Source organism: Oncorhynchus mykiss, chromosome 16 (genome assembly GCF_013265735.2).
Source record: "Oncorhynchus mykiss isolate Arlee chromosome 16, USDA_OmykA_1.1, whole genome shotgun sequence".
NCBI lineage: Eukaryota > Metazoa > Chordata > Actinopteri > Salmoniformes > Salmonidae > Oncorhynchus > Oncorhynchus mykiss.
The window spans coordinates 25,058,086-25,079,843 of NC_048580.1; the positions used below are offsets into that span (position 1 = coordinate 25,058,086).

A 21,758-nucleotide genomic window follows, 5' to 3' on the forward strand; every position below is an offset into this window, starting at 1 on the left:
TGTTATTTTGTTTTCCCTGTCCAGACGCTGTCCGTGTTCTGTTTCTTGTCCGTTGTTTCATTAAATGTTCACTCCCTGTACTTGCTTCTCGTCTCCCAGAGTCGGTCCTTACACAAACTGAAGCTGTAAAGACTGCATACTAGCTGCATTTTGTTTTTCATTTTGCCTGTTTTTTATTTCTTTGTATATGTCCATAGAAATGATGCTGATTCATGATTTTGAACTGTCTGAGAAGAGCTGCCTGCCTGTGTGTGTTGTCCCGACTCCCGAAACCTATACGTTCATTACAATAGGACAGCTGGGGATCGAATTTCAATATGGAAACAATGTTGCAAATGAGAGAGAGAGACCACAAGTTTTTATTCAAATCTCTGCCATTGAATACCAATTCATAGTATAAAATAAAATGGGAGATAATGTCTAGATGCTTTTTACAGTGGAGATCAAGTTGATATATTGTCTGACTGGGCTGATGTGACAACCAGTGGATTGCGCAGTGAGACGGAACAGAGTAAATAGGCATTTCAAGTCATAGCTTTAGCCGGTGGTAAATTGTGGAATAGACACCAGCTGGAACGCGTTCCAGTTTTAACCAATCAGTGTCCAGGATTAGACCCACCCGTTGTATAATTATCAATGATCCTCATAATTTTACCCCCAGCTATTTTGTGAATTCACATTCGCAATCGTGTTTAGTAATGACTTGATGCCGGAATTCAGATGTAAAAATAAAAAATAAACAAGTTTTACAAGACAATAAATACGCTTTTTATGATCACTTACGTTTTATATTCTGTGGTTCTTATGTGTGTGTGTGTGCACGTGCATGTGAGCTAGTGTGTGTGTGTGCTTGTGGTCAGGGTATCAAAAGGCAATGTGCGTGGTGTGTGAGAGAGAGAGGGAAAGATGAAAAAGCCGATAGAAAGAGAAGAAAAAAAACAGCTGACGTAACCATAGGCTTTGATTTAATCTGATACAGTATGTAATCCTCATTTTATGAGATTTGAAGCCGTGGAGAGAGCATGTCCTCACACACTGGTCTCTAAGTCCTTGATAGTTGATACACATCTTAGTTACATATTTCGAAAGATGTTACTGGAAAACCATAATAAAGCAACAAATTGGCTAAAACCTCAAGCTTGACTGTTGAGTGGCTTTTCACTTCTGTTAGGTCACAAGTATAAACGCAGTGTCCGTCTGATTGAGGTTAAGTGAATCTTAAGGAGGAAAACACAGAGGTAGTCTCTGGTTGTTTATGGAAGTGCGAGTTCTCACAGTTAGGACACAACGCACATGGGCACAGGGGACTATTTTCGTCTCGTAACTCTACACCAGGTACCCATGTTCAGAATATAAATAACCTGATTTTCTTAGGCGCAGTGTCTGTTTACGTTGAGCCGCTGCTGGCTGACTGGCTTATGTCAGGCGGAAGAGACTCTTCAACTTTCAAAGGTTGTTCATTGAATTACTTGGCAAATTCTCAGGACCAGGTACTGGCAAGTTCCTTTGCATCCTTGATTATCTCTATTGGAATCCGATAGTCACCTGTATCTCTCAGAAGAATAGGCTCTCCAATGCAACACAATTTGACTTGATCCACCTTGAGTGAAATTGACATTCTCTGGTGAGCTCAATAGTGGAGGTTCGTAAAAGTGGAAAGCGCTAAAACGATGACGTCATATCTGAATTCCGATATTTTTATGTGCCTTTGCCACTGGCGCGTTTACATTTTTTGGGTAACATATATTTGGCACTTTCTTCTGCTCTTTTGTATAGCCTGAACCTGACTTGCTATGGATCAACACCAGGACTATATGAACAACGCCCCTAACACCTACAGCTACAACTCCGGGGACACCATGAGCGCTTCCTTAGCCGGCATGACCATCAACGACCTGCATCACCAGGAGAACGGGGTCCAGCTGGGGCACAGGAGCCCAGGGGAAGGCCCCATGAAAGGTCAGCTATTATATCTATCTATCAGCCTGTAAAATAGGCTGCTAAACTAGCACAGACCGTCAAAGCACACGCTTGCTCAATTAACCTCCAGATAGAAACAGAGGGATGTTTTATTGAGGGTATAGCTACTGCGGGGCCCAAAATAGCTTTAGAGGATGGGTGTGTAAAGGAGCTTGAAGGGTAAAAGAATGTCTTCATTAAAACTGCACGAGCCAGAAAAGTGTGATCAGGGGTTACTTATTGTAGTCAAGAAGAACACAACAAATGACTTAATTTACACAGCTTATTTTTATAGCTTTATATAAGTAAACGGATTGGATCTGTGTGGGCGTAGTGGGCAGAGGGTAGCTTTGTAGTCAACAAGCATTATGCTAGCCACAAAAACGTGTCCAAGACTGCCAAATCTAGATGAATGTCTTGAATGATGGCCTTTTTTTCTCTCTCTCTAAAGTCACATGCCATTTCTTAGTCAAAATTCTCTGCAATGAATGGGCCAAGAGGCTGAGGCTTTCTGATTGTTCTATTTTTTAATCCCTTTACATAAAGCAAACAAGGCATGCTTGACTGGGCCTTCAGTCCCCAGATTGCAGCTGCACTCTCCCGCTCTCCTACTCTGCAATACAGGGATCTGGGTCAGGGACCTCAGAACGCTCCCTGCGCCTCCGTCCACCACCACTGTTACCAATTCATCCCCGTAAACAATCAAGCTTTCAGGACAGTACATAGATCCTTAACCTTTTGTAAAGGCACATTATTAATCAAATGGGTAGTCAATGGAAGGCTAAGACTAGGGAAGGAATGAGGAGATACAGTACAGTAGGGAAAGCCTTGGCAACAGGGGGGTTTGCCCCATGGCGTTGATGGCATATTGCAGTGCCTTCAGAAAGTCATTTTACAGAGTGGGATTAATATGGATTTAATTGTAAAACAAAAATTGTCAACGATTTACACAAAATACTCTAATGTCAAAGTCGAAGACAAATTGTAATATTGGTAAAAAAAAGAAAAGAAAAACACTAATATACTGTATCTTGATTAGATACGTATTCAACCCCCTGAGTCCATACATGTTAGAATCACTTTTGGCAGCGATTACAGCTCTGAGTCTTTCTGGGTAAGTCTCTTTGAGCTTTGCACACCAGTATAGTACAATATTTGCACATTATTCTTTTAAGAATTCTTCAAGCTCTGTTAGTTGTTGATCACTTGTAAGACAGCCATTTTCTAGTTTTGTTATAGCTGTTCAAGCCAATTTAAGTCAAAACTGTAACTACGCTACTCAGGAACATTCAATGTTGTCTTGGTAAGCAACTCCAGGGTATATTTGGCCTTGAGTTTAGGTTAATGCCCTGCTTGTTTTGGAATTTTTTTGATTCTGTACAGCAGGGGTGTCAAAGTCAAATGGACGGAGGGCCAAATAAAAAAATCAGCTACAAGACGAGGGCCGGACTGTTCGAATGTTCATTGAAAAATTTTTAAATGACGCATATAGTCTAGTGAACCTAATTGAACCTACTGAAAACCTAACAAATATATTACAATATGATCAGATAAATAAAGCAATATTTTCTTATGGCTCTGTCAGTAATCTTTAATTTTCAACAGACACAAAAGACAAATTTCCTTTATATAAATATCCCCATAACATGAACATTAAATGAAAGAAACCGGTATTCAAGGCACCATCAGTAGACTATATTTTCTATTTTAGCAAAAGTGGGCTAAATTTACTTCAAAGAAAAAACAATAATAGCAATTTTCTATCATCCACTCAACTGAAATATTTTTAAAATATAATTGGATTGAAATACAAAAAAATAAAGTGCAAAAATCTATTAATCAAAAACAACACTTTGTTTAAGGAGAAGTAACATGCAGTGAAAACAAATATTAAATTTTAACTTTTAAACTTGAACTGAGTAAAAACTCTAAATATGTGATTGCACAGTAATGTTCACTTGTTTGAGGTTGAGGGTGATACTTGGTGGTGTCCCATCTTTTCCACAAGTTCATCAATGTTCGGGGTAAGGCTCTGAGCTGAAGAAATCCTCAGAATTGAGTGGAGGTGTTCAGCAGTAAGTCGACTTCTGTGTGATGTTTTGTTCAGGTTCATCAAAGAAAACAGTTGTTCACACAGGTATGTGCTGCCAAACATAGACAACGTTTGAGCAGCCTGGATGCGCAGCTGGGGCATTGTGCCGGGGAGGAAACGGGCAAACTCCGCAGCACCCACTGCCGCATATTTTTCCCTCAGTGCATCATTGCATTGGAGGTCAATCAACTCCATTTGGAGGTTTGGTGGTGAGCTTTCCACGTCAACAGCAAATGGGTTACCGAGCAGTTCCAACCTGCTTTTTTGTGCTTCAAAGTCAGCAAATCGGCGTCGAAAGTCAGTGGTAAGCATACCTATTTTATCAGCCAACTGTGTGCTCGGGAACGCACTGGTAGAGAGCTTCTCTTTCATGGTCTGGCAGCTGGGAAAGTGGCTCAAATTTTCTTTCCGCATCTGCGTCTCCCACAGAGTCAGTTTGGTTTTAAATGCCTTCACTGTACTGTACATATCAGAGATGACACGATCCCGACCCTGCAGCTGCAAGTTTATTGCATTCAGATGACTCGTAATGTCACACAGAAAAGCCATTTCACACAGAAACATTTCGTCTCGGAGTTGTGTTGTGTCTTTCCCTTTGCTGTCCAAGAATAGACAAATCTCCTCACGAAGCTCGAAACATCTTTGAAGCACCTTTCCCTGGCTTAGCCATCGCACCTCTGTGTGATAAGGCAAATCACCATGCTCCGTTTCTAACTCCGTCAGAAATGCCTTGAACTGGCGGTGATTCAAACCTTTGGCTCTGATAAAGTTAACTGTGCGCGTGATGATGCTCATTACATGCTCCATTTTCAAGGCTTTACCGCACAACGCTTCCTGGTGTATGATACAATGATAAGCTGTCAGCTCACCTGTCGCGTTTTCCTCTTGCATCTTTTCCCGTATCTTCGCCACCAGTCCGCTCCTGTGTCCACACATCGCAGGTGCTCCGTCGGTTGTCAAACCCACAAGTTTTTCCCAAGGCAGCTCCATCTCATTTACACATCTTGACACCTCTTCATACAAATCATGCCCCGTAGTTGTGCCATGCATAGGACGTAAAGCCAAAAACTCCTCTGTCACGCTTAGGCTGGAGTCCACTCCGCGGATGAAAATTGACAACTGGGCAATGTCAGAAATGTCGGTGCTCTCATCCACAGCCAAGGAATATGCAATAAAATCTTTTCCCTTTTTCACAAGCTGCTCTTTTAGATTGATGGACAACTGGTCTACTCTCTCGGCAATGGTGTTTCTGCTCAGACTCACATTTAAAAAGAGTTGCCTTTTTTCTGGGCAAACTTCGTCACAAACTTTAATCATGCAGTTTTTGATGAAATCCCCCTCCGTAAATGGCCGGGCTGATTTAGCGATCTCTTCTGCCAAAATAAAACTGGCCTTGACAGCAGCCTGGCCTTGTGATTTGGCTTTTTTGAACAGAGCCTGTCGAGATTTGAGGCCTCGTTTTAATTCCTCTGCCTTTTGTAGCCTTTGTTCCATGTCCATATTCTTGTTTTTGTCCGCGTGTTTCGTTTCATAATGTCGTCTCAGATTATACTCTTTCAGTACCGCCACACTTTCTCCACACAGAAGACACACAGGTTTTCCAGCTACCTTCGTGAACATATACTCCGACTCCCACCTTGTTTGAAACCCCCGGTTCTCAGTATCCACCTTCCGTTTTGCCATTTTTGATGGGTATCTGAAAGTTAATTTTACTGTGATGCTGACGACTGCTGTGCCAATAAATATTGAAATGAAGCAGCCTACTGCTCGGTGCGTCACCTTTGCATTGTGGGAAATGTAGTATTGGTGCGTGTAAAAGATCTGCGGGCTGCCGGCTTGCTGCGGGCCGGTTCTAATAATAAATCAAGATCATCCCAGGGGCCGTAAAAAACCTTCTTGCGGGCCGGATGTGGCCCGCGGGCCTTGACTCTGACATATGTGCTGTACAGGCTTCCTTTTTTTTCATACACAGGCTTCCTTTTTTAAACCAATCTACCAATAGGTGTCCTTCTTTGTGAGGCATTGGAAAACCTACATGATCTTTGTGGTTGAATCTGTTTGAAATTCACTGCTCGACTGAGGGACCTTCCAGATAATTGTATGTGTGGGGTACAGAGAGTCAATCAAAAACCATGTTAAACACTATTATCGCACAGAGTGAGTCCATGCAACTTATTATGTGACTTGTTAAGCTCATTTTGACTCCTAAATTTATTTAGGCATGCCATAACAAAGGGGTTGAATACTTATTGACTCAAAATATTTCTGCTTTTCATTATTTAATTTATAAAAATGTTGAAAAAATAATTCCACTTTGACATTATGGGGTAATTGTGTTTAGGCTAGTAACAAAAAATCTAACACAACAAAATGTGGAAAAGGTTAATTAGTGTGAATACTTTCTGAAGGCACTTTATCTAGAAAGGAGAGAAGAGCACAGTAGCTGTACTAGCAGACTACAGGCGGGGTCTCACAATGGGGGTTGGCTGTTGTGTTGCAACGAGCGCAACAACAATGATGATAACCTTCTCTTTTTATTCCTGCTGTGCCCCCCAAAATGGCTGCTCTGCCCAAGTAGTACGTAGTCTAGCTTTCCCCAGTTTACAGCCCTCACTAGTGCACTCGTTCTCCCCCTTCGTCCTTCCCCTAGCCACTCGGACGAGCAGGAAGCTACACCGCTCTGAGTCAGGCTCCTACACAGGGCTTAACAGTACTTGCACCGACTGTAAGGCACATAGTGAGTACACTCTACTAACTAGTAGTTACGGGAGACCACTGTGATTTGTTCGTAGTCATCTAGCGTAGATACAAAATATTGACTTCCCAACGGAGTCAAGCGTGTTTTGTGTAGTTTAGTGGTAGATGAGAACATGTCATTGGCAATTAGTGATAATTCTTACTGGTTAAAGAGATGGTTTTCACCCTTTCAGCAATTTCCATTTCATTGCCAGACTGACTACTGCTAACTTAAATAATTGTCACTTATTTTTTATGCTGAAATATGTTGGCAAATGATTGTTTGATGATGTAACAAGCTTGTTCATCGTGCGATAAGAGCTAAAGGAACAGGCGCCATTCTCTGAAAGGGGAATTAAAGAGCTGGTCAACGGGTGCAACATTAAGCCTGGATTTAGGGACTAAACATTACAATAATACCCAATGGCTGGGTTTAAATGTTGAAATAAAGGTATTTTGGATTTAATTTCACAGCGTTTGTTGACATTCACTACTTCCATAACCAGTGTTTGATGTGCGGAAAATGTGGATGAGGTTTTTCAGTAATACACACCATATGCACTTGGGGCCAGGGCCATAGATAGATGACTGCTTGGCTTGGGGCCATCTACTAATGACGTGTCTATGCAGTTGTGTTCATTAGGCACCAAACAGACTGAAACAGCACAGGCTACATGCACATGTCAAATATGAAACAGTAATTTAACATTTTCCCTTTCCTACGGTGTGTCCTTCTGAACACGGCCCAGGTTTCTAACCTAAAGCTTGCCTTTCTCTCCCAGTGGAGCCTGAGGAAGCCACACTAGAGGACAGAGCGGCTGAACCACAGTCTGAGCTCTCTGAACTGGAGAGCAACACCTGTGATGAGGAGGTGCAACTTAGCGCCTCTGGTGAGGAGGAGGTGCAACCTGGTATGCACCCACCACCACCACTGCACCTTGCATTCAGCTTTAATATCAATGTTTCTTCTATCCGTTTAAAAAATAAATAATCCTTCACTATGTGCAGTACGTGTTTCTATGCAGGATACCATTTTAATATTGCTAAACTATTCATTTGTTTCAGAGCCATAACCCCAAAAAAAAGCTTTTTCTTGGTTTGCAGACTTTATTTTCCTTTACAAATGTCGGACAAACTATATGACTAACCTTTGCTTTCTTCTCAGTTTGATTGATTGTGTCTGGCTCTTGTGTTTTAGATTTTCGCTTCTGATCAACTGTCATAATAAAGCAGAATGTTATTTATTAATAATCCATGACATGACCAACCAGGTCTTCTGACCTAAAGTGTGCATTTCTCTCCCAGTGGAGCCTGAGGAAGCCAGACCAAAGCACAGGTTGACTGAACCACAGTCTGAGATTTCTGAACTGGAGAGCATCTGTGACGAGGAGGTGCACCTTTGCACCTCTGGGGAGGAGGTGCAACTTGGTATGCACCCACCACCAGAACCACCACGGTCTTTTGCATTAAACTTTTCTAAAGTTGTTATTTTATATTAATCGCTGGTTCTGCCCCTCTTTTGTACGTAACATGATTATGTTATGTACTGTATCAGCTTAATATTGTTTTAACTATTTGTTGGTTTCAGAGCCACAACCTGAAGAGAGTTAGTGTTTTGGTTGGCTTTTGTTAATGCTTACTTTAATGTCATTTCTGGGTTAACCTTTTTTTCCCCTTTTATGAATCATTCTTAATTATCTTAATACTTACTTCTCTCATTAATTTCCCCCAGTGCATTTGGTTTTGTGTGTGTGGTCAAGTTTGCAGCAGACAAATCACAAAGCATAACTTTTTCCCTGGTCCATACACAATACCATAGCAACAGTATCTCAACTATAATTACTGTCAGCAGTGGGATCAAAAGACACGCCTCCATTCTGAAACCAGATGGAAACCGGATATGTTACACATAGCATTGTGGGTATTGTAGTACACTGCGCACCATGTTACATGTTACATAGCCCAAGAGAAAAGGGAAACAGCAGGTTGAAAGGACCCTGTGATATGTTAGAACAGATCAGGAGCCTTCAGATATGGAGGATGCCACACTAATGGAGAACACAGTTGCTGTGCTGCCAGAAGGAAAACCAGGCTAGGTGTCATGTTGGACCATGATTTTTCAATGAAAACAGTGTGTCAGGCTCAACATCTCCCAATGTCTAGCAATACCTATAACCACCCACACACACAGCTGGATTTAGATATGGATTGTTTAATCAAATGACTTTGCTTTGATGTATGTGAAAAAGGCAGAGGGAAAGATGAGTTGCTGTGGCTTTTGTGCATTAACCAAAAAAACGGTATGCATGGTTTCAAGTATTCTAGGCTGCTCTGCTGTCTTTGCAGTTGCGTGGTTCTTTTGGATGTTATGCACTGTAGCATGTAATGTGTTTGACAAGACCTAATAGTTGGATCCTCTTTTTGTTTCTCTGCACTGCCTCACCGTGTTTGAACAGCAACTGGAGGAACAGCCTCAACAGGTATTTTAGTCGATCACACATTGGACAATGTTTGCTAACACTTTGGGTATATCTTAGGTAAAGTCCAGATCAGTATTTTATGATATTAGCCATAGCTGCTACAATACTATTGGTGCCATACTAGTAAATATAATACGGTAATATAAACTGCTGTGATACATGTTTAAAAGAATATGATGGTTGTTTAAAAGTTCTCAGCATAATTAGACTTATTTTTTTAAAGGCATATTTTGGAATGAAATATGCACCATTCAGTGTGTATCACAGCATATCATCCCAGCACATCTCACAGTTATGTTTACATTGGTCTCATAGTCATCTGTTGTCAATCTTTTCCATTGATCCAGTTGTGAAGCATTTTGTCCATCTTTACGTCATGAATGTTAATGTAAGTTGTTATGTGCATTTTATAAAGCCATTCTATCCATTCCGCACTTTTCATAGCCGCTGGACAGACGCAGAGAGCGTCCTGTGACTTCTTTCACGATACCATTATAAACACAAAAACATTTATTTTTTGGTACTTTTCTGTGGTGTTCTCCAAATCATGACTATGTAGTTCACTGTCAAATTAATTTCTCTTTTCTTCTCAAATAAAATTTTAACGGGGAGACGGAAACGAGTGGAGTAAATTCACAATTAAATCTGCCTTTCAAAAAAACTAGAGGAACCTGGTGTGGGAATCCTCAGTGGATTTGTGTTGGCGCCGCCTAATGGATCGGAAGCTGCTGAAGACACAGAGATTGGGGCAGGACTTGGCTTCAAGATCTTGGGAGCTTTCTGTTCTCTGGACTCTGAAGCTGCAGACTCAGAGGGGGCACAGGGGGGAGGGGACTTTGGGAAGAAGTTGAGTAACTCTTTATGGACCTCTGGAGACCATACCCAGGGGTCAGAGGGGAGAGGGGACCTCCCATCCGCCAGGGGGGTCAGTCCAGATTCTCAGAGAGCGGTCAGTCTTGATGCACCTGAGTGCTCCTCTGGGCAGAGCGATTCGCTGGGCACCTCTTTAGTCCGCAGCACAGCCTTTGAGGACCTCACCTCTGTTGAAGAGAATAGATTGTGGGTAGATGAAGACCAGGGTCTAAGGATTTCAAAAGAAGCCAAAAAACAAGGACTGGCTTTCGATCATGCCGAGTCTCTCCAACAGGCTGCTGCTGCTTCTAATACTGGATCTAAGGAGTTTGTGCCAGGAAGCCCTGATTCCTTTCCGGTTCACAGTCTATCCTCTTCCCACTTTTTTCTGGAAAACTCTGTACCAGTGGACAGAAGCCCCAGACATTATTCAGAACATCTCCAGGAGGTACATGACGCTGTCTCATCAGCTTTAAAGGACACTGCCCAGTTTGATGTGGACAACCGGCTGGAGCGACAAATAGAGTCACAGGTCAATGGAAACACGGTGTCTTCTGATAGTGACAAACATTTGACAACAGTACTATCTGACATAGGTGTAATTAACCCTGTTTTAGAATTAGAAGGAGCAAGCTATATGTCCATACCTGATTTCGTCGAGGATCCCAATACGAGAGATGTTGTACAGTCCACCAAGACCACAAGCGAACTCCAGAAAACTCCCCAAAGTTCTCCCGCAAGAAAGTCATTGGTCCCGGTTGCTATATACAAAGGTCTGTTTGCAGTTCTATTCACCAAATCCCAAACTAAATCTTCTTCAGTTAATTTCATCCTCTTTATTTTACCAAACAGCTACCGTATGCTATGCAGCATTCGCTCCCCTGAAAATGCGCTATGGAACTTCACGTTTGGCTGAGGATAAGCTTGTCGTCCTCCCTTCCCTTTGTTTTTGTTTCCTCCTGTCTGTCTTGTTCTTTCTGCTGGCCTTGCAGACCCCAAAATCCACTACGGTTTACGGATCTCACAAATGCTTTGAGTGTTTCCAGTCAACAAGTCCTGTGTGTTACAGTCACTATGCATGTTTTTGAGAGTTCCACATCTTTGTGATTGTCTTTCATTTGGTCTCCACTTCCCTATGCACACATACATACAAAGAAACATGTCAATGGCCTCTCGAAGTTTGTTCACTCGGTGAGCTAAAAAAAAAGGGCAATAGATATTTTTGTCTGAAGGGTCCAATATGCTAAATGTCTGTTTCCCCTTTTTCTTCCACAGCTCAAGCAAAGATTGAAAACGACAATGCTGATAAGAAGGTAGGCAACGTATCCCATAGCAGTACACATGGACAATGCTACACATTTCTTCTTAATTTGTCATTGAAAACTTATTTGAAATCATATTTCCTTATCAGTATGAACCTTTAACTCATGTGAATCCATGCCTGTTTCATGACATTTCTTCATTTACTTTCAAGGTATTCAAACATTTTTTTTACACTCATTGCTTCCAATCATACAAAGACAACCAAAACTGCCACCAAAGCTAGACCCACATCTGGCCTTAAAAGACCCTCCCCAGTCAACAGAACCAGAAATGGGCCCACCTCATTACCCACTAGAGCCGGCAGTGTAGGGGCCAGGCAGTCCCGTGTAAGTATGGCACAAGCCTGCACACGGCTGAGAGTGGTACAACCCATGCACCCCTGCATACGGCTGATAGTGGTGCAGGCCAGACCTTACCGCCACCTAACAAACAGCATTTTCCCTGTTCATTAACTGATGCCAACACTCACTAACTCCCAGTCTTGCCTTTTTTCGATTGTAACCCCTTATGATTGTAAGGGTGTGTTTGAAGGTTTTCAAAATATACATTAGATTAAATGGGGCCCACACTCTGGATTGCTCAATTCTTAATAGGTGCAATTGTATTGCTATTTGCTAAACATAAATACATCATTCATAGTTAGTTTTTCACAATTCCTGACATTTAATCCAAGTAAAAATTCCTTGTCTTAGGTCAGTTAGGATCACCACTTTATTTTAAGAATGTGAATTGTCAGAATAATAGTACAGATAATGATTTATTTCAGCTTTTAATTATTTCATCACATTCCCAGTGGGATAGCATCGCCTTTAAATTGTTTAACTTGGGTCAAACGTTTCGGGTAGCCTTCCACAAGCTTCCCAAAACAAGGAAGAACAACGAATTTTGGCCCATTCCTCCTGACAGAGCTGATGAAACTGAGTCAGGTTTGTAGGCCTCCTTGCTTGTACACGCTTTTTCAGTTCTGCCCACACATTTTATATTGGATTGAGGCCAGGGCTTTGTGATGGCCACTCCAATACCTTGACTTTGTTGTCCTTAAGTCATTTTACCACAACTTTGGAAGTATGCTTGGAGTCATTGTCCATTTGGAAGACCCATTTGCGACCAAGCTTTAACTTCCTGACTGATGTCTTGAGATGCTGCTTCAATATATCCACATAATTTTCCTTACCTCATGATGCCATCTATTTTGTTAAATGCACCAGTCCCTCCTGCAGCAACCCCCGGGACTCACGGTTGGGACGGTGTTCTTCGGCTTGCAAGTCTTCCCCTTTTTCCACCAAACATAATAATGGTCATTATGGACAAACAGTTCTATTTTTGTTTAAACAAACCAGAGGACATTTCTTCAAATGATGACATTTCTTCCCCATGTGCAGTTGCAAACCGTAGTCTGGCTTTTTTATGGCAGTTTGGGAGCAGTGGCTTCTTCCTTGCTGAGCGGCCTTTCAGGTTATGTCGATATAAGACTTGTTTTACTGTGGATATAGATACTTTTGTACCTGTTTCCTCCAGCATCTTCCCATGGTCCCTTGATGTTGTTCTGGGATTGATTTGCACTTTTTGCACCAAAGTAAGTTCATCTCTAGGAGACAGAATGCGTCTCCTTCCTGAGCGGTATGACAGCTGCGTGGTCCCATGGTGTTTATACTTGCATACTATTGTTTGTACAGATGAACGTGGTACCTTCAGGCATTTGGAAATTGCTCCCAAGGATGAACCAGACTTGTGGAGGTCTACAATTGTTTTTCTGAGGTCTTGGCTGATTGTCAAGCAAAGAGGCACTGAGTATTAAGAGTATTAAGGTAGGCCTTGAAATACATCCTCCAATTGACTCAAATGATGTCAATTAGCCTATCAGAAGCTTCTAAAGCCATGACATAATTTTCTGGAATTTTCCAGGCTGTTTAAATGCACAGTTAACCTAGTGTATGTAAACTTCCGACTTCAACTGTACGTGTGTGTGGTGCATATGTGTTTGTCCATGTGTGTGCGTGCCTGTGTCAATGTGTCCACTTCCTGTCCTTGGTCTCAACCTGTCTCTCGGGGACCTGCAGCTCTCACTGTAGAGTAGATTAGTTCAATCTGATGTATAGACAGGGGTGAAAGTAGATTAGTATTTTACATTTCTTTAATGTAATTTCTTACTGGTACAGGACACCCAAGTGCACTCATGCATTTTTTTCCAATACTACAAAAATTACAGGGGAGCTTACTCTGCTGACACTGTCACGGATTCCCCCAGTACTGTTGCTCATTCCGTGACGCACACCTGATTCCTATTCCCCTGATTAGTAATTGTATATATGTGCCCTCTGTTCACCATTGTCTTGTTGGTTATTGTTCCCATGTCCGTTGGTCTGTGAGTACCTGTGCTTTGTTATTTTGGTTTTCGTGCTGCGTGTATTGTGCACTTGTTATCACGGCTCTCACCCCATGTATTGTTGTGCATTTGTTATTACTGGTCTGCACCGTGTAGTGGATTGCGGGTCTCGTTCCGTGTAGTGGATTGCGGGTCTCGTTCCGTGTAGTGGATTGCGGGTCTCGTTCCGTGTAGTGGATTGCGGGCCTCGTTCCGTGTAGTGGATTGCGGGCCTCGTTCCGTGTAGTGGATTGCGGGTCTCGTTCCGTGTAGTGGATTGCGGGTCTCGTTCCGTGTAGTGGATTGCGGGTCTCGTTCCGTGTAGTGGATTGCGGGTCTCGTTCCGTGTAGTGGATTGCGGGTCTCGTTCCGTGTAGTGGATTGCGGGTCTCGTTCCGTGTATATATTCAAGGTTTTACTTCGCTCTTTTGTTTGGGTTACATCCCTGTGTTTTTGTATACGTGTTTGTTTTGGGCTTCGTCCCCGTGCCTTTTCATGGCATGTTGTATATTTTGGGTGGAGTATTAAACCCCCCTATTACAAATTCCTGCGCCTGTCTCCAATCATTTATACAACATGACAGAATAACCAACCCTAAATGGAGACGATGGGAATGGCCCGTCTGACCACGCTGCAACTAGCCCGTCCCATGCGCCTGTCTCCAATCATTTATACAACATGACAGAATAACCAACCCTAAATGGAGACCGTGGGAATGGCCCGTCTGACCACGCTGCAACTAACCCGTCCCATGCGCCTGTCTCCAATCATTTATACAACGTGACAGAATAACCAACCCTAAATGGAGACGATGGGAATGGCCCGTCTGACCACGCTGCAACTAGCCCGTCCCATGCGCATGTCTCCAATCATTTATACAACATGACAGAATAACCAACCCTAAATGGAGACAGTGGGAATGGCCCGTCTGACCACACTGCAACTAGCCCGTCCCATGCGCCTGTCTCCAATCATTTATACAACATGACAGAATAACCAACCCTAAATGGAGACAATGGGAATGGCCCGTCTGACCACGCTGCAACTAGCCCGTCCCATGCGCCTGTCTCCAATCATTTATACAACATGACAGAATAACCAACCCTAAATGGAGACGATGGGAATGGCCCGTCTGACCACGCTGCAACTAGCCCGTCCCATGCGCCTGTCTCCAATCATTTATACAACGTGACAGAATAACCAACCCTAAATGGAGACGATGGGAATGGCCCGTCTGACCACGCTGCAACTAGCCCGTCCCATGCGCCTGTCTCCAATCATTTATACAACATGACAGAATAACCAACCCTAAATGGAGACGATGGGAATGGCCCGTCTGACCACGCTGCAACTAGCCCGTCCCATGCGCCTGTCTCCAATCATTTATACAACGTGACAGAATAACCAACCCTAAATGGAGACCGTGGGAATGGCCCGTCTGACCACGCTGCAACTAGCCCGTCCCATGCGCCTGTCTCCAATCATTTATACAACGTGACAGAATAACCAACCCTAAATGGAGACAGTGGGAATGGCCCGTCTGACCACGCTGCAACTAGCCCGTCCCATGCGCCTGTCTCCAATCATTTATACAACGTGACAGAATAACCAACCCTAAATGGAGACAGTGGGAATGGCCCGTCTGACCACGCTGCAACTAGCCCGTCCCATGCGCCTGTCTCCAATCATTTATACAACGTGACAGAATAACCAACCCTAAATGGAGACAGTGGGAATGGCCCGTCTGACCACGCTGCAACTAGCCCGTCCCATGCGCCTGTCTCCAATCATTTATACAATGTGACAGAATAACCAACCCTAAATGGAGACAGTGGGAATGGCCCGTCTGACCACGCTGCAACTAGCCCGTCCCATGCGCCTGTCTCCAATCATTTATACAATGTGACAAACTGACAAACAGATCAATAAAAATGATATCTGATCCATATAATCGGCCTACGAGACGGGGGACACATAAATACAATATGAAGTCCATCTAACCCGGAGGAGGAAATTATTGTCAAGAAACGAACAAGTGGCACTGACCTAATGATAAACAGTGAATATGCATACTCACTGCTGTTCTCCTCTGGTGCAAATAGGCTACTGTTTGCTCAATTAAGTAAAGAATTTTAATTTTGAACTAAAAAAAACAGATTTGAGTCTTTTCATTGTCATCCCTTTACAGCAATAGACTTTTGCTTCCTGAAGTTTTTCGAGTTTTTCTGTGATTGTATTTTTAAATATTGCAATATGCCTGGCCTGGAGGGGTCTCGCTGCTTGCCACTGACAGACTTAACAATCATCTATTTGGTATTTGCAGTGCGCGCTGCGCAAATTGCAGACCCTTCTGACTGTAGGCTATGCGGTTTAAAACAGAAGCTAATGATCCTCTGTGGCCAAATAATGCTTTCTGGTGGAGTAGCCTATTTCAAATTGTATGTATTTCTGTATAGACGGGAGTAAGTTAACTAGGCTATATAATCTTGGCAATTGAATTCAATTTACTTTAGGGACACGCTGCCTATGCCTTTTCATGTGGCATAAACACAACCAGTCATGTATACTGCTGTTCTCCTCTGGTGCAAATAGGCTACTGTTTGCTCAATTAAGTAAAGAATTTTAATTTTGAACTAAAAAAAACAGATTTGAGTCTTTTCATTGTCATCCCTTTACAGCAATAGACTTTTGCTTCCTGAAGTTTTTCGAGTTTTTCTGTGATTGTATTTTTAAATATTGCAATATGCCTGGCCTGGAGGGGTCTCGCTGCTTGCCACTGACAGACTTAACAATCATCTATTTGGTATTTGCAGTGCGCGCTGCGCAAATTGCAGACCCTTCTGACTGTAGGCTATGCGGTTTAAAACAGAAGCTAATGATCCTCTGTGGCCAAATAATGCTTTCTGGTGGAGTAGCCTATTTCAAATTGTATGTATTTCTGTATAGACGGGAGTAAGTTAACTAGGCTATATAATCTTGGCAATTGAATTCAATTTACTTTAGGGACACGCTGCCTATGCCTTTTCATGTGGCATAAACACAACCAGTCATGTATTCATCTGATTGTCAAACAATCACTTAGCAAAGGAGCTCCTGTAGGCCACCTACGCACATTCGCTCACTCTCAAAATTATTTCAGCATCCAAACCTCAAACATGCGCTGTGCTCTCGCAATTTGATGAATGAAAATAGACATCTGTTACAAAACACCTACGTGTAATGAAATTCTGGCATTGTCATTAGGCCTACACTTGTAGCCTGAATTGATGCATCCACAGTTGTCCACGTGCGCCTCGATCTCTGCCATTCATCTCCGCCTTGTCTGCATGCTAGTCTCGGCCACTCATCTCTGCCTTGACAAAATGTAAGTGTTCTCAAACCACAATGCAATTTGGAGAGTATACCACCCGGTTTCCAGTCAATTCGCTAATTTGTCATGTGGCTGACATGCTGTAATGGTGTAATAGAGTTTTTTTGGGCACGTTGTATTAATTGTGGTAGGCTCACGTTTTACCGCCGTATCCCCCACTATTTATTTTACCGGGTCGCTGTACCAGACCCTGCTGCCTTACTTCCATGTTCAATCTCAATGTTCAAAACGTTATTGGAGGTACTAGCCACAGCGTCGTCAGACTGCATCGGGATGGGTGTATATGAAGGATCAGAACCTTTGGTCCTGGTCAAAGTTCTGACTAGTGATCCGGTCCTGGTTGGATCCAGGGACAGACATCCTTAAGTTTGAAGCCGTACAGAAGGACCAGTAGAATGAGGAGAATGATGATGACAACTCAGTCCGAACATCTCTTATGCACTCTGGACATACTTTAGTAGTACCAACCTGCAAACGGCCATCAGGTCCTAATGGCCTGGTACTCAGGGCTCTATTGTCCCTCTAACCATTTTGACATCAATGGAAATGCTATCGAAAATAACATCAAACACATCATCAAAACATCATGCATTTAAAACTCACCTCAATGTGATAATCATTTTGAAGAAAGAAGTTCAACAGCAGGTTGATACTGAGTAAAACGTGGTCGTTCTGGATGTTGTTTCTAAGCCTAATACCCTGACTACACCGCTCGCGTCACGTGCGTGAACGTTGCAAAATACATTTAGGAATCTGTTATTCAATTATTGCACCCACACTGCTTGTGTCAATGAGCGTCTGCGTTGCCAAGGGCTAAAATAGAAGTCATTCCTATTTCTGACGCAGATCGCGCTGCAAGTCCTGCCTCTCCCATCTCCTCATTGGTTATACCCACATCGGTGATTGAAAGATGAACTGTTGTGGTAATACTATGAAAGTTTAGATGCCAATCACCATATAAGTTCAACAATGAAAACGCCTGGAAGGAGGAGAGTTGACTAGAAACGATTCGGTTGACCGTTTTTATGTGTGGATTTATTGTCGGAGTAGAGGACCTTGTGCATTTCAGGTAAAATAACAACCTAATGTTTAGATCCTAGGACAAATTAGCTAGCAACAGCAAGCTAGCTAAATAGGACAAATTAGCTAGCAAGTGCAAGCTAACTAGCTAAATTGCCATAAATGTTTAATGCTTTTCGACCTGTCCCCAAATTAATGTCATTGGTTCAGAGTTTGTTTTGATATTTTAACCTGCGTGTCGTGATCGCCTTTGGTGTAGGGGGACAAAATACATTTATGCACGATGGCGCACGCCCGCAGCCGGTTTGGGTTCAGTGTAGTAACTAAATGGACCGCTTTCTAAGGTGATGATTAATTCAAAACACTCATACGCATATCAAAGCTTATGCATAGGGTTATGAGCCCAAGCCCGAACTACCCATGGCAGAACATAAAACAAATCTGATTTAAGATGTCTTTGGTACATAATTAGTCTAGCCCATACTCCAAAATGAAACAAATTTGAGTAATTGCCTTTGAGTGTGGACTGTATTATTATGCATACTGGATGGACTGGTTACCTTATACTACGCTCCAAATTGTCTATCCCCTAGTCTCTGAGAAAGTATAGCCCTAGGTGATGCTGTTGGTTAATTGATTGTGCAGAGCGGCTATCAGTTAGCCTACAATTTTAGTGCATTTTTATTTGATTTTGAATAGCCTAGTATATTTTATATTTTCATAATTAATTGGTTGCACATTACCTTCACCTATACAGAATATCTCACCACCATGTTTCCATCTCCTCTCTCCTTTATTCCTTTCTCGGGCACACAGAGGGGCTGTCAACAGTTTAGTGAAATATGTTTCATTGCGAAAACAGATTTCACTTGGTTTCCCAAATTAAGCACTGGGTAGCTGCAGGAACAGGCTTGGAGAGCCCATTGCCTGAAGTGAAATAAGTGTTCTTATATTTATTTCTCAGCTGCTCATATTAAGCACAGCTCTCCTATAAAACTGAAGTAGCTTACCCCGCATCATTAAAAAATATGTTTTGATATCTAAGACATTGTAAGGTTTGTGTCATTCATAACTAAAGTTGCCAAATAACTCTAAATAGGATCTGTTTCAAATTACACCCGACATAATATGTACACTCGCTCCAGAATGGGAAAAATATCCTTTCTATATTCTTCTCACTATTAAACGATATAATATCAAATAATGGCACGGGACTTATAAGCATAGTTTGTCAGCCAAATGAACATGCCTACAGCCTATGACATGGTGCATTGCCAGATAACATACAGTAGGCCAACTCATATTCTGAAATACATTTTCTTCAAATCATAATGTTTATTTAGACATGACTAAAATAAATCATGGATTTGTTGTGATTGTATATTCAATTGATTTATTATACTTTTTTAAATGAAGATGTTGCAATGGTGCATCAGCGGCTTGTGTGGAGGCCTGGTGATGCTAAATATGTTTATGTTAATTAACTGTCATTTATCATGAGACCGGCAGTCTTTTGCATGACAATAAACGGCTGAAAAATTGTTGATACAGTTGTTGGTTACCCAGCTAGCTAATTTGAGCCATATTAGCATTGCTATGAAGTCAGTGAAAACACAAAACAAGACATGTTATCCAAGAACAAGATGAAACTAGCTGAAACTAGTCACATACGATTCCCCACATTGCAGTTTCTTGCCGTTGTTGGTAGCCATCTGGCCATCCAGAATCACAACAACTCACATACTTTTGCCCCGTTGAAGCGTGCGCATAGGTGTCGTGACGTTGTCAGCTAGCCCACCAATACCTTTTACACTTCCAGAATGAGTCTCCTCCTCTCTGTATGTCACATTTTAGAGGGACAGTCTGTTGAATATCTGTAGCCAGTTATGATGCAGGGTGAGAACAGCCTTGAGTGTGTCCAGAGTAGATGTGTAATGCTCACTAAGAGTAGCAGAGTGAAGTGTGTTCCATCTTGCCATGCCAGTGAGTAACTCGTTAGCCCACGTTAACGACTTCCTGTATACTAAAAAACTCTGATCCGTGCATCAATCAATCACAACACGGCCATTTCCGAGAAACAAGCCCTCGCACAGTTTCACTGTCACACCTTCAGTACTATGAATTATGTATACAAGGCTGCAGTGATGGTGCGTAACCAACTCCTATGGGGGTTGCCATCTGTTACAGATACTGTACATTGTGGATGGTAGTTAGCTGAAGCAAGCTTAGTGTCGCGCTATGAATGTCTGAGGCCGATGCTATTTGTCCGTATTGTAAGCCACTTGAATGATACTGCACTTATGCATTGAGGCTATATAATCTTGGCATGCATTTTTCCATGTTTAAAGGACTGCAATTGACCCCTAAAATAAAGCTTGTTTTATGGCTCTGAATGCACGTTCAGCATGCAGTCAAGGCTAAAGGCCACATTTCGGGTAGCTAGTGCTCTTAAATCGTATCCAGATTGACAGAAGGGTGAGGGTTATATGAGGGTTATATTCATAATAACTTATCTATCTAAATACACTTGGAGTAGCATTAGCTATGGGCTCCCGAGTGCAGCAGCGGTCTAAGGCACTGCATCTCAATGCTAGAGGCATCGCTACAGACCCTGGTTAGATTCCGGGCTGTATCACAACCGGACGTGATTAGGAGTCCCATAGGGCAGCGCACAATTGGCCCGGCGTCGTCCGGGTGAGGGTTTGGCCGGGGTAGGCCGTTATTGTAAATAAGAATTTGTTTTTAACTGATTTGCCTAGTTAAATAAAGGTGACATAAAAAAATAGCTACATTGTCAATAGGCAATGCAATCTAGGCAACTAGATAGAAACAAAAGTATAATTTCATATTCGAAAAATACAATATCAAGAGTGCTGATGGATCAACCAGTCAATCAAGAGCATGTTGGTTGATAATTTGTCACTAATGTCCTTTTCAACCCTTTGTTTATTTTTCTGGGGATGTAAAGACTTTGGGTGGTGCTAGGCCACAGGCCCCCGGAACCAAGATTCCCGCCAAAACCCCAGCTCCAGGTATGTAGCTAGCTAGCCTGCAATGTGCAGCACAAAAAGCATTATTGACAAACCTCTGATTATGCCTAATGTATGCTGTTTTATTTTTGTGATACAGCAAGCGGCAAGAACAAAGGTAAATCGAAAAATGTATTCATTTTATTGAACCCATTAGTTCAATCAGGACTAGCCTTCAGTTGTTTCTTTGTACAATCTTTCACTGGCCTTGCAATAACTGTACATTTACAAAAAGGCTCACTGTACCCTTTCAATACTCTCTAAAGACAACACCAGTGGACAGAGCAGCCCTGGTACTCCCAAGTCTCCCTCCAGCAAGACTCTTCCCGGAAAGCCCTTGGCTGTGGCCACAAACCAGGTGAAAAAGGTTGCGGTGGTGCGCACCCCACCCAAGTCTCCTGGCTCTCTCAAGAGCCGCGCCCCTGCACCCCTCACCGCAGCGGCCCCCTTGCCGGACCTGAAGAACGTCAGGTCCAAGATCGGCTCCACAGACAACATCAAGCACCAGCCTGGAGGAGGAAGGGTAAGTTCG

At 42.6% G+C, this 21,758-nt stretch overlaps 1 protein-coding gene across 26 annotated transcripts in view; it reads left to right on the forward strand.

Annotated features, from left to right (window-relative positions):
• Nucleotides 1–21,758, forward strand: part of mapta (microtubule-associated protein tau a) — a 47,294-nt gene that overhangs the window by 12,394 nt on the left and 13,142 nt on the right. For 7 of the 26 annotated variants that reach the window (XM_021565361.2, XM_021565353.2, XM_021565364.2 and 4 more), the window contains exons 2-10: nucleotides 1,777–1,959; nucleotides 7,570–7,698; nucleotides 8,093–8,215; nucleotides 9,244–9,267; nucleotides 11,395–11,432; nucleotides 11,640–11,768; nucleotides 21,166–21,229; nucleotides 21,327–21,344; nucleotides 21,493–21,749. In XM_021565361.2, coding sequence (XP_021421036.2) covers nucleotides 1,794–1,959; nucleotides 7,570–7,698; nucleotides 8,093–8,215; nucleotides 9,244–9,267; nucleotides 11,395–11,432; nucleotides 11,640–11,768; nucleotides 21,166–21,229; nucleotides 21,327–21,344; nucleotides 21,493–21,749 — 948 coding nt within the window. In that variant the 5' untranslated portion in view covers nucleotides 1,777–1,793. Of the gene's footprint in view, nucleotides 1–1,371; nucleotides 1,643–1,776; nucleotides 1,960–7,569; nucleotides 7,699–8,092; nucleotides 8,216–9,243; nucleotides 9,268–9,310; nucleotides 10,893–11,394; nucleotides 11,433–11,639; nucleotides 11,769–21,165; nucleotides 21,230–21,326; nucleotides 21,345–21,492; nucleotides 21,750–21,758 lie in introns of those variants that run through there. The other 19 variants (XM_021565366.2, XM_021565372.2, XM_021565368.2 and 16 more) reach the window with 16 other exon arrangements.